Below are 17,794 nucleotides of genomic sequence, written 5' to 3'. Positions count from 1 at the left end.
CTCTTGCATAGCCTGAGGGCTGTAGAACTTCCCCCCAGTGGTTCCTGCATCAAGTCCCGGAGCTTGAGGAGGAACTAAGGGCTGTCTTGTTTAGAATGGTGTCTTCTAGAGCTTGACTGGACTCGGGTTACTACCCCCACCCTTGGGAATCTGTTTCTGGGTCAATTAAACTCCTGTATAAGAATTTTTGTCTTTATTTCCTCTGTGAACTTTGCTGAGTTCAGCTTCCAGCCATTGGATCTCCTTCTGCCATTGCCCTCTAGCAACACCCAGCAGAGTTAGATTTCGCTGTATATGACTAAAGGGACTAATTACATTCTATTGGCACAGCTGTTGGCTCTGGCCCAAAGCTAAGCATTCCAACACCTACTGAATACACCTCTTCACACACCCACAGGTTGGCATGCTGCTTTAATAAAAGCTTTCATATACAAGTCCAATGTTCCATAGCTCAGCTAGAAGCATTGCCTCAGGGTCTGGTTTGCTGGCTTACAGTTCTGCCTTTGGGGTGGACTTCAGTGGTCCTGCAAAGCTCTCCATTGCACCAAAGGGGAAAGAATGTCACTCTAACATACATGGCATAGTTCAGTCCACTGCCATCGTAGGTCATTGCAACATCAAGGCTGGGATTTGCACAGGAGTCTGTAGGAATTAGGCACCCGAATCCAACTGAAAGGCAAGTGGAGCTGAGTGCCTAAGCCCCTTAGGCTTCTTTGAAACTCCCCGCAAAATGATTGCCCATTAGGGTTGTAAATTGGATGTGTGGGGCTCAGCGCTAGGCAACAAGAGGAGAGGAATTTTTTGCTCTCCATTGACCACCTTTGGTCTCACTTCTCTCTTCCTCTTGGAGACCTCCTCCAGCAGCTGAGCCAAAGATCAGACAGTGTCTCTACAGCCATCCACAAACCCTTTTTCCTGAAAGCCTGAGTTTATGGAAGTGAACTAGGGAATGGGCCATGCCCTCTGCTTCCATTACTGTTTTCCCCACCCCCACCCCCACCCCCACATGCTTCTCTTCTCTTTCCAGGTCTACAGGGGGCTCTCAATAATTTGGTTGGTCTCATGGTCACGTTCTTTCCTCCATTCTTAATCAGTAGTAGGGTGAGGAGGAGACTGTTGTGGACATCTTTCTCTGAGTTACAAGCAGGACTCCTTCCGGCTTGGGTGAGAACTTTCCTTTCAGATAAACCAACCTGCCATGCACGAGAGTGGCAAAAACCTCTCCACGAAGCTGGAAGCCAAGGTATGGGGTCAGCTAGGAGAAAAAACACACCAGCCATTGCAATGCAAACTCTTACCACAAGTTTCCATTTACAAGCCACAGGTTACCAGACATTGACATAACACCCAAGCCCCATGCTCATTCCTGTAGGCCATTGCTATGGGTCTTCCTCTGCAAGAGGAAACCAATGATACAGTCTACATGAAGGTTGAATATCCTCTCACTACAAGACAGTGTCCTTTCAGGTGCATTGTTGGGCAGTGAAAGGAACTCCATGACTAAACAAAGATGGCAATTAGAATCCCTACAGGATCTGAGACACCATTTATACTTCTGTAAGATTTTCTTACAACTAGAAGGCAAAGGAGCAGTGTGTTCTACAGTAGGTGAGAGTGCAAGTTACCAACAATAAAAGGGGATTAAAGTCTTACTACTTTCCTGAGGGGGTTGGGAGAAAGAGGATGTACTGTGTGAATATAGAAAGTATGAACTGTTCTTGTACCTGGTTTTTATGTTGAATCATGTTTTTCTTCACCTAAAAAAAACAACAACAAAAAACAATGAATTTTATGGCTGCTGAATTGAGAATATCTTCAAATATGGCCTGCTCCCTGTCACCACCTACGAATGGGACTCTTTTAACCAGCATCATCCTGGACCTACCCAAGTAGGGAAATAAACAGAGGCTCATGTTCCTTTTCAGGGTAACAGGTCACAGGAGATGAACGAAAGTGGCAACCAAAAGTTAGGTAAAATTTTATTCTACAAGTGTCCGATCTTAGTCTATCAAGACTGCCCTTCCATTCATTATGTATATACTATTGTATATCTCAGCCTATGTCATGGATCATATCAAGCCAAAGACTCATCCTATTTCCCTATTGATTATTACACTGCACACATCCAATGCTGGGCATTTCCAACTCTGTGCTACACACCTTTCCCATCATTACCTCAAACTCCTTGTCTGGATCCCAGATCACCAAGTCAGCATCCATCCCTGTGTACAGCTTCCCCTTGCAGTCATCCAGTCGGCTCAGGCTGGCAGGATTTTTGCACATAAGTTGCACCACGTCATGAAGGGAGAATCCCCTGGATTTTGCTGAGGTCCAGAACAGAGGAAGCCCTGCGTGTGTTTCCAACAGCAGTCAGGACATGTGTAGGGGGATCAAGGCTGTTACTGATGGGTCAGCTTTATCTCCTGCTCATGGAAGGTCACACAAGGCTACTGAGATTGAGCAACTGAAGCTGGATAGGTCTCTACCACATTTGAGAGGCACCCTCCATGGTCCTCCATCAGTAGTGGGAACAAGGGTCTCTGTTTATTTTAAGTGTGAGTGCATTTATTTCTCATTACACTACAGGGGCGGATAACAGTGGCTAGAGCTAGCCAGAGCTTGGACAGCCGCTGCAGCCTTCTTCCACATGCCTTAGCCAACAGAGGCTGTGTGGAATGCATGCCCACGACCCTCATCACTGTCCCCTTCAAGTGCAAGATGCACTCCTTCCACCTGGCCCTTGCTGATAAAAACAGACAATGCAGTACCCAGAACTGAACATTAAACAACAAAACAGCCACATGCACTATTTCCTCTGGGACTTGGAAGAAGGAATGGACCACATGTGGCAGATGCTAGGCCTGTCGCTTAATGCACTACTGGAAAGTGCTCAGATACCAGGGTGACAGACATGGTAGGAGAACATGAATAGAATAATGTAGAAGGACTGGGCTAGTCATCTTGAGGCTTGGAGGGGTTGGGTAGTAGATAAGGCACAGTACAGCTAATGAAACCACTGAGGGGTCAGAACTGGAGTCTGCAGCAGCCCCCATCCCCTCGGAAGATGACCAAGCACTGAGTTGCCATGAGTGTACACCAGGGCTTAAGTTCTCAGAGATTATTTCCCAGAACCTCTGCCCCCCTCCCACCTTGAGGGTTCATGGCTTCAACTGCAGGGGAGGGTGACTTGGGGCTTTAGATGGGGATTAGGCACTAGGACTCATGACTTCCGCCCATGTGGGGAGGCGCCAGGGCTCCTAAGGTTTTGAAAACATTCACCGGAGCTCTGCTCTGGAAGGCTCTGGCTGAATTTAAGCCCTGCTGTACACCATATCTCACAGACTCAGTACAGCCAGTTTGGTCTGACCCACCCCTCTTACCAAACTGCAGTGAGGCAATGCCTCCCTGTGCCTTGAAAAAGTCTCCATCATCCAAGATTTTGAGATCTGGTGAGCCAGGGTTATGGGCTGACACCACCATATCGATCAGCCCCTCTTGCAAAGCACTCCACAGTTGCTCCTGGAGGCAAGAGAAAGAGAGAGGTTAACCTCACAGCAGACTGGGATGGGTGGAGGACTCTTTCCTGTACGGAAGAGGGTATTTGCTCTGCCAGCTAGTCTGACAGGACCATTATTATGTGCAGAAAGTCTTAAATTAGCCTGAGTCATCCTGTCATGATATGTGGACTCACAGTCCAATTTATATAACAGACACTGATTAAATTAAACTACGACATATAAACACAAACAAGGAGGTTTCTACACAGCTTCTGTTCCAGCTTTGTTTCCCTTCCTGGACCCGTGTCCAGTGTATGAAAGGCACATCAGGCCCTGCCAGAGCCACCGGAAGGAGCAGCGAGCCACATGCACTCTTCACACCCCCTTGCTCTTCATGCCCTGTCCTGGAGGGCTGGAATGTTCCTGGCCTGACAAGCTTCATCTGATTTCTTTCATAAGACAGTGAAGTGGTTCCACCTGACAACATCAAATGAGACATCCTGCTTGCCAAGATGGGCTCCACCATCTTCCAGGGGGCTGCTGTGAACTGAGCAGTGTGGAGACAGAAGCTAGAAAACATCTCTCACTGACTTAAGAGAGGCCTTGGTTATCACAGCTTTAATAACCTCCTGTCCTGGACAACCACAACCCAGGCTGGTTTATTCAGTACCTGGACCTTGCTCTAGCCAGATGGGTAACTGCTCAGCCCTGCCTTTCTCCTGGGGCCTCGGCAGCCTGGCTTCTGTTCCGTTGACTCCACAGCAACCACCCTTGCCAAGGTCATCAGCTACCTTTCTGTAGCTAAATCCAGTGTGCCCAAGCCCCAATCCATTCAGGGACCTGCTGACTTATCCCTGATCTCTGAGCCTGTCAGATGCACTCGCTTCACATTTTCAAACTTTCCTCTACAATCTCGGGAGCTAGAAACTGAACTACCACGACCCACAGCCACTGTTCTCCTGTGAGACTCTGACTTCCTGAGCTGGGCTTTACAAAACACACCAGATATCTTGAAACTCAAGAGAGCTGACACCAACGCAGAGCTCATGGCCTCTTCATTTGTGTCCTTTTAACTGACAATAATAGTAACACTTCTTAGCCAACGCTTGTCACCAGTTAGTCTCCAAGCGCTTGACAAAGGAGGGGACATCATTACATCCATCGTACAGAGAGGGAAACAAAAGCACAGGGAGGGGATGCAATATGCCCCCAGTCACCCAGAGGCTGACTGGGACTAGAACCCAGGTCTTCTGAATCCTAAGCCAGTGCTCCAGCCATTAGGAAACACTGCCTTTGGCACCATGGAGCACTTCAGCTTCCTGGAAGCACTCCATTCTTGAGGCTGCAGAGCCTGCACTTTCCTGCTTCTACTGCTTATCTGAGGCTCCTTTGGTACTTCCTTTGGCAGTACCTCCCCTCCTCCCTCTGTTAGTTTCCTTGGCCTGCTCCATCCCATGTAACTTCAGCACCGATCACATGGTTTAGCTAGGAGAGTTTTGTGCTGGTGACCCTCAGCCCTACCTTCCTGTCCTTAATCAGGCACCCTCTGTTCAGAGCGAGAGCAATCATGTCTGTTCAGACCATCCCTAACCCCTGCCACTCTCCCTCCATAACATGTCCAAACCCCACCCATTCCTTTCTGTTCCTGCGGCTAAACCCCTTGTCTGGGCCTTGGTCACCTAGAGCCTTGGCCACTGTAGCCACCTCCTTCCCGAACCTCGCCATGTCCCACAACAGTCCATCTCAAGAGTGGACCATGTCTGATCAAGGCCACACTCAAGGATTCACCACCAGGTGACTGAAGCAGAGGAGATGTGACTGACAAAGTTGCCTGGATTCTGCAGAATGAGAGTGAGGGGCAAGAGGATGGGCTACACAGAGACTGAAGAGCTGGGCCAGTCTGACTTTTGCTGCTCCTGAAATGTATCTTCTTAGATGGTGGCCTCATTTCCTTCCTTTGCTGGTGCCCCCTTCCCCCAGCCCCGGTTATGCTCATGGCATCTGATGTCTTGGGCTGAAATTCCCCTCTGGAGCCCCTTTAGGTCTCATTACCTGATTGGTTTTGGTCCTGATAGGAGGACAGCACTTGTAGTAGGTGCCCCCAGGTGGAATGCGTTCAGACGTGAGGGTGAGGTAGTGGTGGGCAGTCTCTATAGTGAGTGGTGCCCCTTTCTGGCGAGCCTCTCTGATGATGGGCAGGGCTTGAGCAGAGGAGAGATGGAGGATGTGGCAGGGCATCCTATTAGAGAGCATGAGACAGTTATCCTGCTGGCTGGGCAGCTGTCCTCAGGCTGGTGACTTCACTCCTCACCTCATGATGGTTGAGAGCAGAGCTGAAATGTCACCACCTGTGGGTTAGGGGGAGGGTCTTGCCCATGTCTTAGCCACTGTCCTCAGCCTCACTGATGAGCTGGCAACACAAGTGATAATTAGTGACTTCACTCTGTCTCCTGAGGCTTAGAGAGAAACTGACCCCAGCTGTGGTGGTGAAGCACCAGAGCTAAGGAGGAGGGTCCCCTCTGGGAAGAGCCTGCAGAAGCCAGCATGCGAGCTGCACAAGGAGCAGAGAGGAGCCCCAAGCTAGGGTATGTGAGGCTGAGGGAATAGAGGAGACGCCCAGGAGATGTGTGAGTTAAAAGAGAAGTTCTGCAACAGAGAGATCTCTGGGGAAGGGAGGCAGGAGAACCCTGTGGGAGAAGCTCTGCAGGGCCAGGAGAAGAGGCCAAGAAGCAGAGGCCTTTAGTGGCACCTGAGAAGGGCAGGAGGACTGTTAGTTGGGCCTTTTGGTACCTGGAAGGGGACTGAACCAGCGTGTGACTTGGCGAGAAAGCCAACCCACAGGAGACCCAGCAAGGCAGTCTGAGGAAAAGAGCAGCTGGGCGTGGCCCCCACAGCACAGGCAGTGGCCACCAGAGGGGTATGAGAGGAAACATCCCAGGCAACACTGCATCTGGACGGGGGGGTGCCCGAGAGGCAAGGACATGTGCATACGCCAACTCACCATACCTATGAGATGGGTGAGGGAAGGGGGTCACTGGCTTCCCTGCTGGAGGGGAAGCCCGGGTGTGTGTGCACCTTTCTGCCCAGTGACGGATTGCCCTCAGTTTACATTGCCACAATTCTCTTGGCATGGATAGGGGCCACACAGCCTTTTGTGCAATGAAAGCAGAGAGCCAGGTGGGGGAGCCTGCAGAAAGCAACTTTCTGGAGGTCAAAGGTCACTGCCACAAAAGCACTCACATGTCTCCTCCTGCTTCCCAACCCCATGGAGAATGGCTCCTTACTTGTACTGGAGGCAGAGATTAGCGATGGTCTGGATGGCCTCCACTTCCATTGCATCAGGGCGGGAGTCCAGGAGTACCCTGTACTCTGTGGGGTCTGCACAGAGACCGGAGAAGGAAATAGAGTCAGGTTTGCATCTCGAGGTGCAGGAGGTTTGTGCTAAGGGACATAGTGATGTGCTCCTGGACTCCGTGGACTATTTACACCAGCAGAGGACCTGGCCCGGGATGTGTACAGAGTGGCTAACTGCCCAGAAAGGGTAACAGTTAAGGGAATTTTATTCCGTGACTCCCCGGTCAGTAGGCTCTTGCTTGCAACATTAATCAGTGTCGTGGGATGTCTGTGTGTGCCCTGCCCTGGCAGCGTAAAGTGAGAGTGTCATAAACAGATGGTTAAGGGTTAATGTCTCTTTTACCTGTAAAGGGTTAAGAAGCTCAGTAAACCTGGCTGACACCTGACCAAAGGACCAATAGCGGGACAAGATACTTTCAAACCTTGGTGGAGGGAAGTCTTTGTGCTTTTTGTTTTGTTCGTTGTTCGCTCTTAGGACTAAGAGGGACCAGACGTACACCCAGGCTCTCCAAATCTTTCTGAATCAGTCTTTCATGTTTCAAAATTGTAAGTAATAGCCAGGCAAGACGGATTAGTCTTATTTTTGTTTTCTCAACTTGTGAAAGTTTCTTTTGCTGGAAGGATTTTTACCTCTGTTTGCTGTAACTCTGAACCTAAGGCTAGAGGGGGTTTCCTCTGGGCTATATAAATCTAAGTACCCTGTAAAGCATTTTCCATCCTGATTTTACAGAGATAATTTTTACCTTTTCTTTCTTTAATTAAAAGCTTTCTTTTTAAGAACCTGATTGATTTTTCCTTGTTTTAAAATCCAAGGGAATTGGACCTGAACTCACCAGGGATTGGTGGAGGAAAAAAGGAGGGGGGATGGTTAAATTCTCCTTGTTTTAAGATCCAAGGGGTTTGGATCTGTGTTCCCCAGGGAAGGTTTTGGGGGAACAAAAAGTGTGCCAGACACTAAATTCTGGCTGGTGGCAGTGTACCAGATCTAAGCTAGTAATTAAGCTTAGAAGTATTCATGCAGGTCCCCACTTTTTGTACTCTAAAGTTCAAAGTGGGGAAAGAAACCTTGACAGAGAGTGAGACCCATATGCCTCCTGCAGGCTGTGTACATAGAGAGATGTGCTTGCCGTAGGTTTCCATCCCAGAGTCGTCACTACGTACCCTCTAGTGCCGGCTTCCACTGGCCCAGCTCTTGCTCTGCGTGGAACTGGAAAGCGAATCCAAATGGAGGGAAGAATTAATGCTAACAGGTTGAGGAGGTAAGCCCTTTCCAAGGCTACTCCTCTCATTACCGTTCTTTCTCATTTGTGGAAGGAAATGGAAGGGCCTGGTGAGTCACACTCTGAGCCATATATTAGAAGAGCCCTGCTCTCTCCTGGGGATTGAAAACCCTCAGAAACCGCCTGTCCTGAGGGGTTGAGATGACACACAAATGATGGCAACTTCCTCCCTTTCTGGGGTGCCAGGAAAGGTTGACTCTGTCTAATTGACAAATGGCTTTTCTGGGATGCTTGTCCCCTGGGTCTCCATGTGCTCTGGGATCACACTCCAGGGAGAGAGGCTTGTCATGGAGATGGTTGTCTGTGAAGGTAATATTTGAAAGAGGAAGCTAGAAACCAGTATCTGTTTTTAGTCTCCAGGGCAGGAATGCAGCCCACTGAACCATGTGGGCCCTCCCCTACCCTTCCCTTTGTGCAGTTAGTTACACCTATGCCAAGTGCGTGGGAGATGCTGCTGTTCTGATTTGGCAGTGTAACACCAACAGACCCCGGTCATTGGTGGGTGGGACCAAACCTGGGACCTCTGGAGCTAAATGCTTGCACCTCTACTGCATGAGCTAAAAACCAGCTGGCTGTTAGCTAAGGCTGTAGAGCAGACTCATTTTTTCTCTCTCTAAGTGGTCTCGGTGACACTCGCTGGGACAGAACACCACACCCAGGAGGTGTGTGGGTTACAGTAGCACTGGGTATTGAATCTGAAGAGAGAAAGCAGGGACCTGAACTTCATGGGACCAGGGTAGCTGAGCATAAGCAGTGACACTTACCAAGAGGACACAGTCTGTGCCTTGCAGCTCATCCATTGCCATGTGCAGATCTTGGAGGCTGACATGGGGGAATTCCTCCACTCCACTTGCAATCAGGGAGCACTTAAAGCCTGGGACTCCAGCCTGCAGCATGGGCAGGAGCTCATCCTAAAGCAGGCAACAGAAGTGATGCACTCAGGCCTGGACATCCCACTATGCACCAGTTCTGCCTAATGCAGCCTTTGCAGGGTGTGCATTCCAACCCTAGCATTTGCTGCAGAATGATAGCCTGGCCATCTGAGATGATGAAAGTAGGGCAGTGACTGAGATAGATGTTATGTTCTACATTTGCAGGTTATCAGGCACCTGGTTCAGCCAGCCCTTCCGGATGGCTCCAGCTATGAGAGCCACATTTAAGCAAAATCTGCCAAAGGATGAGCACCTAAACTACTGTTCATATGCCCCATGAGGCATCGTCCTAGCCAATAACTCAGCATGCATATGGGACAGCTGTGCTCCACAGTGGATAGGGCCATCAGTTTCTTCAACATTTACCTCCACAGAAGGTCAAATTCCAACAGACTTTGAAGGTCAAGATGCCCCTTAGAAGGCAAATACTTCATTTCAACAGATCAAAGCTGTATTTGTGCTAGTGGTTACCCAACAACTTTGCTCAGCCAATGCCCACTAGCCGCTGACCCTTGTGCTAGAGGACTCTATGGGATTCTATGATTATTATCACATTTACTGCCCCATTGCTAATAGATTGGACCAACACAAACCTCCCAACACCTGCAAGCTGACCCAGCCCAGATGCCCCTTCTAACAACAGCAGAGACTGGGAATCTCTCATCAGCCTCACAGGAGCCAGGGCCAAACCCTGGCCCCATTGAAGTCAATGGGAGCCTTGCCAGTGACTGCAGATTCGTTAGCAGCATCCCTGAGACATTGTTCTGTGTCCCTTCCCCAAGAGACCCTAGTGGGGTTAGGCAGATCAGCTGAATGGGAGGCATTCACCACAACTTTGTTGGACTGATCAGTTTCCTCTGAATTATTTCGCAGCCTGCACTGACTGTGCAGCAATTTTTTAGTGACTTGCAGCCAGGTTTCCAGAAGCACTAAGCCCGTTAGCTCCCTGCACTGAAACTCCCCAGAGAGGAGATGAGTCCTGGGTATCTGCCCTTGCACCATTCCAGCTGGTATTTCATGCTGTTGCATTTGCTGAATGACAGCCACTGACCTGGTTTCCAGGAATGACTCCGCCCCAGAAGGCTACATCCACATAGCACTGCCCTTCGGCAGACTGTAGCGTGTCCTCAAAGTTTGCCAGAGTTGTGATTGGGGGAAGACAGCTCCTGGAGGGCACAGAGAGAGAGAGAGCAGCTTAGCAAGGTCCAGAACCCTTTCTCGACTGGAAGGGAGAATGCTATAGAGATGTAGAGAAAGAGTGCACAAGAGATGCGGTATGAGGAGAGTGCAGGGTAGACAGGGGCGCAGCTAGCTCCCATAGAAGATTATAGGCAGATCTCATTTCCCGGTGTGGCGCTGGGAGCAAAAGTGGGTAATAATATAGTGGGATAGGAATAGACAGAGGATGATTAAGACAAAATGGGGACCAGAGCTACCAACACTTTGGTGTTCTTCTAGATCACTCGTCCCCACCAGATACTTCCTCCAAAGCCCTCAGCCCCTACAAATGGATTATACTTCCTAGTCCCCTGCCAACGGCAAGCCCCTTTATGTTCTCATCCCCTGTAGATGGTCTCCTTCTTCTATCAGGACCCTCCATGCCTGGATCCCTACTTCCGCTAGTTCAGCCTTGGGATGGACATCAGAATGAGGATCTTTGCACCTCCTCTCAGAATAAACTTCTGCATATAAATCCTTTTTCTTTTCATCCTGAGAGTACTAGGTGTGGCCAGCAGAGAGCACTGTTGGACCACATTTATCACTCAGGAGCTGGGCCAAGTGGCAGTGCTTGCTGGAAACAGGCAGATTTGGATGCAGTTTATTTCCCTTGCAGCTCTGAGCTGCAGTTTGTAGGGGATTTGTCCTACATTCCAAGCTGCATGGGGTGGCAGAGAATAGCTTCCACCAGCAAAGGCTGGGCTTTCCCTGACCTGGCAGGAGTTTAGCAAATAGCATGCACCCATTGAGCTCCCATTCTTTTGTCACCCCATACCCTTCACAGGCAGAATAACTCAGCAGCATTGCAGAGGGAAAGGGCGACCCAAACAGCATATGTTCAACACCTGCAAAGAGTGGGCTGAAGTCCTGGGCCCAGATCCTCAGCTGATGTAAATTTGTTTAGGTTCATCCTTTATACCAACGGAGGGTCTGCCTCATTCTGCAGGGACCCTGATCCACCTCCAATTGCAGGTGATGGAAAGATGCCCATAGATTTCAGTGGGAGATAGCGTGCGCCTAACTATCCACATGCAGGACAGGCGGATCTCCAAGACCCATCAAACCCAGTGCAATGCACAGCGAGGAGCCACTTCACTCTCCACTCCATCCTTCCCTTCACAAAGGTCATGCTATCATTATATGATATGGGCCCCTTCCAATGCATGGCAACAAGGAGGTAACCCATAGGTGCGTGCAGTAATGCTTAGGGTGACCAGATGTCCCGATTTTATAGGGACAGTCCTGATTTTTGGGTCTTTTTCTTATACAGGCTCCTATTACCCCTCACCCCCATCCCGATTTTTCACATTTGCTGTCTGGTCACCCTAGTAATGCTGCTCCCACTCCACCTTCGGTACCGTACTGCGGCATAGCCACCAGGGTTGTGATGCCTCCTGCAGCAGCAGCCTTGGTTGCAGAAGAGTAACCCTCCCAATCTGTGTGCCCTGGCTCACACGTGTGGACATGAGGGTCTATGATCCCAGGCATCACCACCAGATCGCCAACATCCAGCACCTGCGGGGAGAAAGGAACTCATGGACAATCCTGATGGGGAGGTCATGTTAGAATCCTCTCAGCCCACATCAACATTGCTATTAGCACTGAAAGGCCCAGTGTCCCAGGGTGGCTGGCCCTTTATGGGGAGATGGGTTCAGCCCCAGCCACTCTCCTGGTGGGGGAGAAGAGATGAGGTAAGCCATGTGACCCAATCAGACCTTGGGGGTAGATAGGGATTGTCTGTATGAAGCCAAGCTAAAGTCTCCTGCAGGAGTCCCAGAAAGATCTAGCAGGGGAGGCTGCTGGCTGGGTGCTTAAGGTGGCAGGCTGCGGGCGCCCCAGAAGAGCTGTCTGGAAGGAAGCCCTGTTGTCAGGATGATTTTGTTTCTTTCTGTTTCTTGCAAGACTTTGTTGCCCGCCATGGCGGAGCTGCTGGAGGGCAAGGAGAAGCACAGAAGTAACTATGGCAGGAGGGTGGTGGAGTCTCTTAGCAAAGAGAGAAGGCTTTGGGCCTGGAGGCCAGGCTTCAAGGGCATGGTGCAGACCTGGCAAAGCAAATACAAACTGAGCTGGGTTACTGAGGGTGCATTTTAAGCACTGTGTTACGACAACAGCGGCCCCCAGATTATGATTACTGCTCCCCCCACATGCACAAACACACACACTTCAGGCAGTGCTAGAAGTGGTCTGAAAGAAGAGGGCTGCTGGAAACTGTACAACTGCAATAAATCAGACTCCAGAAGGGGAACTTTTCATATTAAATACTCTGGACTAAAGTCGTGAGGAGGCGCAGGAGGGGAATGTGGGGTGCCTGCAGGGCCACCCTTTACCATGAGGGGGTACTCTAGAGGTGATGTCCCTGCTACACCCACTTTCTTGTATGCAGGCTAGAACCCTGCTGTAGGACTGGGTGGGATCCCGTGGATCCCAGGGCTGGTGCCATAAGTGGGAGTGGGTAAAATGTACTTTGTTGCTGTTGGGATATGGTGGGGAAAAAATCCAGTCTGTCGGGGTTTGCAGGAAAACACTAACTCTCTCGTCACCTTGGCCCATATAGAATTTGAGCAATGTACAGCAAGTTTTTCTTTTTTAAAATAAAGGTTTTAATACTTAAATTTAAGCGAGGGATAGAAAGAGATTTGATGTCTCTTATAACGGGAGTTAAAGTATTTTTACATGGTTTAAGCAAGATTTGTTTTATTCTTTTAGTGGTAAAATTGTTGTTTTAGTAGCATAAAAAAATCTGTCTCTTTTGCAGGGTCTAAGGTTTTTGCGGGTGGGAGTGGGATAAAAATGCAAGAAACTATGTGGGAGTGCGTGGGAGTGTATTACGGGGAAGGGTGGGATCAGGATTTTAAAAATAATCCCTTGCAGGGCTTCACAGTCAGGAAGTGACTTACAGAGTGATGGGAAAATGTGGATTTCCCAATGGCTTCTGTGAACACCTCCAGCGGATGTACTAGGCCAGTGAGGTAGCAAATGTTCTAAAGGTTATCTGCACCCGGGTACAATTCCTACAGACTGTCAAAATAGCTCTCTAATCTCAGACATGCCAGTCTGATGGTCCCAGTTAATCTATGATTTACTTGGCTATTCTTTTCATGTATCCAGTTTGCTCCTGTGCACTAGATCTTGCTAAGTTATTTTAATCAGGTATTAAAAATATGCCAAACAGATTTTATGGCTGACTTCACATGTTCATGTCCCTGATACCAAGGGCCAAACTTACAAAAGGGTGTTCTTCCAATTGTGGGTGAAATTTGCACTGGCCAAATTTGCACCTCTAGTTTAGAGGTGCAAGTGCTCTGACGTGCACCTTCAGTTCATCCAAGAAGTGCAACACTGTAGGTGCAATTTGCACCTACAGAATAGGAGGCTTGGCTTCAGACTGTTTGAAAATGCACTGTTAAGGAGGACCAAAGATGACCTGTGCCTGCTGATAGTGTGCGGGGAAGAGGGCAGGGAGGGGCGGAGTGAGGGCAGGCGGCTTCAGCAGTGTTCAAGCAGCAAATCTGGGGGGAGAGGGACCCTGTCCCCTCTGAGGAGGATTTCCCCTCTGCACACTGTAGCACTTACCTGACAGAACAGAGGTGATCTTGATGAGTTGGGCCCAGATGGCTTGCCCACGCTGTGAACTTCACCAGATCTGTGTGTGGGTGTGATTTTTATCTCTTCTGGTTCAGGCCAATCTCTGGGCCAGATACTCCACTGGTGTAAACTGGCATAGCCCATTGACTTAAACAGTGCTACACTAACTTACGCCATCTGGGAATCTAGCCCAAAGCAGTCAAGTTTTCTGGCTTCCCTCTCCTTATTCAGACACCGGTAAGCATAGAATCATAGAATATAAGGGTTGGAAGGGACCTCAGGAGGCCATCTAGTCCAACCCCCTGCTCAAAGCAGGACCAATCCCCAGCTAAATCATCCCAGCTAGGGCTTTATCAAACCTGACCTTAAAAACCTATAAGGAAGGAGATTCCACCACCACCTCATGCCCATGTTTCACCACCCTCTTAGTGAAAAAGTTTTTCCTAATATTCAACCTAAACCTCCCCCACTGCAACTTGAGACCATTACTCCTTCTTCTGTCATCTGGCACCTCTGAGAACAGTCTAGATGCATCCTCTTTGGAACCCCCTTTCAGGTAGTTGAAAGCAGTTATCAACTCCTCCCTCATTCTTCTCTTCTGCAGACTAAATAATCCCAGTTTCCTCAGCCTCTCCTCATAAATTGTGTGCTCCAGCCCCCTAATCATTGTTGTTGCCCTCTGCTGGACTCTTTTCAGTTTTTCCACATCCTTCTTGTAGTATGGGGCCCAAAACTGGACATAGTACTCCAGATGAGGCCTCACCAATGCCAAATAGAGGGGAATGATCACGTCCCTCGATCTGCTGGCAATGCTCCTACTTGCATAGCCCAAAATACCATTAGCCTTCTTGGCAACAAGGACACATCTGTTTTCCCCCATTACACACACCTGAAATTGTGATAACAGAGCACAACTAGAGTATTTACTAAAAATATTTATGGGAACTTGAAAGGAAATGTGTGCTGACCAGTCATTCTGGTCTCTGAGAGCCCTGGCTCACTACACTAAGGGTCAGCACTGAGGTAAAGAAAGAACAGCTTGATTACTTTCAGTGATGCTGGTTGAACTCTGGAGTAGTTCCATTCAAACGAATGGAGTTACTCTCAGGTCACAGGCTAGCCATCTATATGGAACTAATAAAATGGCCCAGCATCTTGCCTACAGCTAGGGATGGGTACTTCAGGGGCTGCCTCTACATTATTTGTGCCAAGTTCCAGGGGCCTGATCTCACTTCCACCAGTATAATCCACTGGGTTAGACCCTCAGTGATGTAAATCTACATATACCTCTGTAGTCTTTGGAGTCTTGCGGATTCACCTGAGGATCTGCCTCAAGATTTCACTTTTTGGAATGATTTTTAAATGCAATTACTCTGTCCCCAATAGCTGTTCCTTCTAACATCTCTGTCATCTTTGATACATGGTTGTTTCCTCAATACCAGTTCATCTAGCACTTTGGCCCATACTTGCCTTCTCTCCGCTGGCACAAGCCCAGCTTCTCTTGGGCAGAATGTCAGCTATCTTGCCATTGCAGATGATGATTTCAGCTGGGCAGATGGTATTATCCAGCACCACCCTGTTACTTCTCACAGCCATGACCTCCGAGCCCACCTCCACTTTGGCTGCCCCTTAGTGGGATGGGGAAGAGAAGGGGAGTATACTTAGAATCCAAGGACATAATGCAGTTAAGGAGAAGACCAGTCAGTTGGACTCTTTGGCATTTAAAAGAAGTAAATTGACAGTGGAATATTGTTGTCGGGGGCAGGCTGGGGAGAAAGCAGATGCTCCCAAAGTAAGCCATTTTGAGGGGGCTTATATATGAGATAAAACACAATTCGATTCCCTCCTCTGCCTGCTTATGGTCTTTATTGTTAGAGCAGAGCCCAGAGGTCCATCCTGAACTGGAGATCTCATGAAGCTAGTCCTGGAACATATACAGAGTCAGAGACTGTCCCTGTCCCCACAACTTACCAGAAAGGCACAGGGGCAGGGAGAAGAGGGAGGAGCATTATCGCTGTTGTATGGATGGGGAGCTATAGAGAGCGAGTGACTTGCCAAAGGTCACCTAGTAAGCAAGGCAGATCCTGAACTGAGCCAGCACTCTGAGGCTAGTGTTTGAAGCCCAAGCGCCCTTCCTCTCTAAAGTTCTGCTCTCTGCGCACCTCTACCCCCTGCATAGTCCCAAACACCCGGGCAGACTAAGTGGTGCTTGTTAATTCCTTCCTATGTCTAAAGCTCGGTCTTGCTCCAGTGAAGTCAGTGGGAGTTTTGCTATTGATTTTAATAGGAGCAGAATTTGGCCCCACCCTTTTACAGTTGCAGATTTTCCCCTCGCTTTCCTTGTGAAGTGTTTTTCTTCTCATGGATGTGTGCATATGCAGGTGTGTATGTGTGTGTGTCAGTGCAGGCCTTTATCCAATGGAGACCACCTCTTCTAGCCCCCAGGAAAACAGTATTTGAAGACTTCTCATCTCATTGCACTGCTGCTGGGGGTTCTCACCCCCATCCACTTGCTAACTGCATGCAGAACCCAAGACAACAGCGCAAGCGGCCTATGACACAGAGACCTCTCCTCCTATTGCTAATTGGGTGTGGTTGGAAGCTTGAGGAGCTAAAACTGGCTACCAATCCAGCTCAAGCGTGAGGACAGGGAACCACGAGAGACCAGCGGGGGTTGGCTAATGTCCAAAGGGATTGATGAGGCCCACCTCCCTGACCAGAATGTTCACTGGCAGTTTATCCCTGTGGAATTGCTGCCTTTAATCCTGTGAACAGAGCCCTACTGGAGGAGGATTTCTGCCAGCTAGTCCTAAGCATTCTTTCACCTGGAGGTTGGATCTGTTCCTTACTCACCTGTTTGGGAAGCTTCCCCGTGTTTTGTAGACATCCTAAGCTCTGCCTTTCTACCTGGCACCTCCTCCATGTTGATTCCGCTTCTCTGTCTCACACTTGCGAATGGCTCCTTTTTCAGTGAAGCTCGGGAGCAAGAATAACTTTCCAAATGATCCCAGTGGGGATTTTCCTCACTCCCTCAGCAGGGATGTGGCAGGGAGGGTATAGTTAATATTTGATGAGCTCTGAGCTTTGCAAACAGACAGCCACTTTTACCTAGTGCAGGCTCAGTACTTCCATGGCTTTGACCTTTGAACTCATTTATTTTGTTTCATTTCTTAGCAGAACTTTAGTGCTGTGGCAAGCCACTGAACTGATGACAGTGCAACAGGGGACAAGTGCCAGCTTCCTCGCAGCCCAGCCAGTGAGCCTTGAGCACATTCTGGAAAGAGCACCTCCAGGAGTGCTTCAGCCTTGCTGCTTATCCAAGTCTTCCCTTGTACATTCTTTGGAGACGGCTGCAGAGAGTTACGTGAATCTGAACTTTTTGAGATCAAGTTCTTGCTTAGATTGTCAGCTCTCTGGGGCAGGGACTGTTCTGTGTTTGTCCAACACCATGCACACTGGGCTCCTGGGTTATGGCTGAGGTTCCTACATACTACCATAATATATTTGACTGACTCTGTAGGCAGTTAGATCTTGGAGAAATGCTGATTATTAACTATCATTTTAGAAGCTATGCATGTCACTGATGATGTTTGTTTACTTCCTTTAGTCTCTGATTGAATAATTCCTTAGGTGCAATGCTGCTTCAGGGATATGGCAAAGCAAGCAGACAAAAACATTACATGGTATAAAAGCCCTCCAGGCACTACATTCCATTATCTAGCACCTGCACTATCCAGTGCCTTTGCTTTATTTTTATTGATTTTTTTTTTTGGCATGGCAGGGAAACCAATACTGCATAAATGCTGCACTCTCTTCTTATACTATTAAGCAACCGTAATGTCAAAAGCATGTTCAACCCTAATGCCACGTTAGTCTAGATTTGGAAATGTATGAATTAATAATAAACCTCCAACCTAGGCTTTATCCT

General features: G+C 48.8%; 1 protein-coding gene across 1 annotated transcript; it reads right to left on the bottom strand.

Annotated features, from left to right (window-relative positions):
* Positions 1-1,090: 1,090 nt before the first annotated feature.
* Positions 1,091-16,753, bottom strand: LOC127057015 (allantoinase, mitochondrial-like). The gene is made up of 12 exons (XM_050965608.1): positions 16,720-16,753; positions 15,337-15,494; positions 11,645-11,796; positions 10,115-10,229; positions 8,896-9,042; positions 8,013-8,058; positions 6,782-6,875; positions 5,550-5,736; positions 3,381-3,519; positions 2,176-2,348; positions 1,725-1,757; positions 1,091-1,255 (listed from the first exon to the last, which is right to left on the bottom strand). Exons 1-12 carry the CDS (start codon positions 16,751-16,753, stop codon positions 1,091-1,093), a joined length of 1,443 nt encoding a protein of 480 aa, XP_050821565.1.
* Between the last annotated feature and the right edge of the window lie 1,041 nt (positions 16,754-17,794).

Source organism: Gopherus flavomarginatus, chromosome 8, assembly GCF_025201925.1.
Source record: "Gopherus flavomarginatus isolate rGopFla2 chromosome 8, rGopFla2.mat.asm, whole genome shotgun sequence".
Lineage (NCBI taxonomy): Eukaryota > Metazoa > Chordata > Testudines > Testudinidae > Gopherus > Gopherus flavomarginatus.
This window is presented reverse-complemented; position numbering and strand designations above follow the sequence as displayed.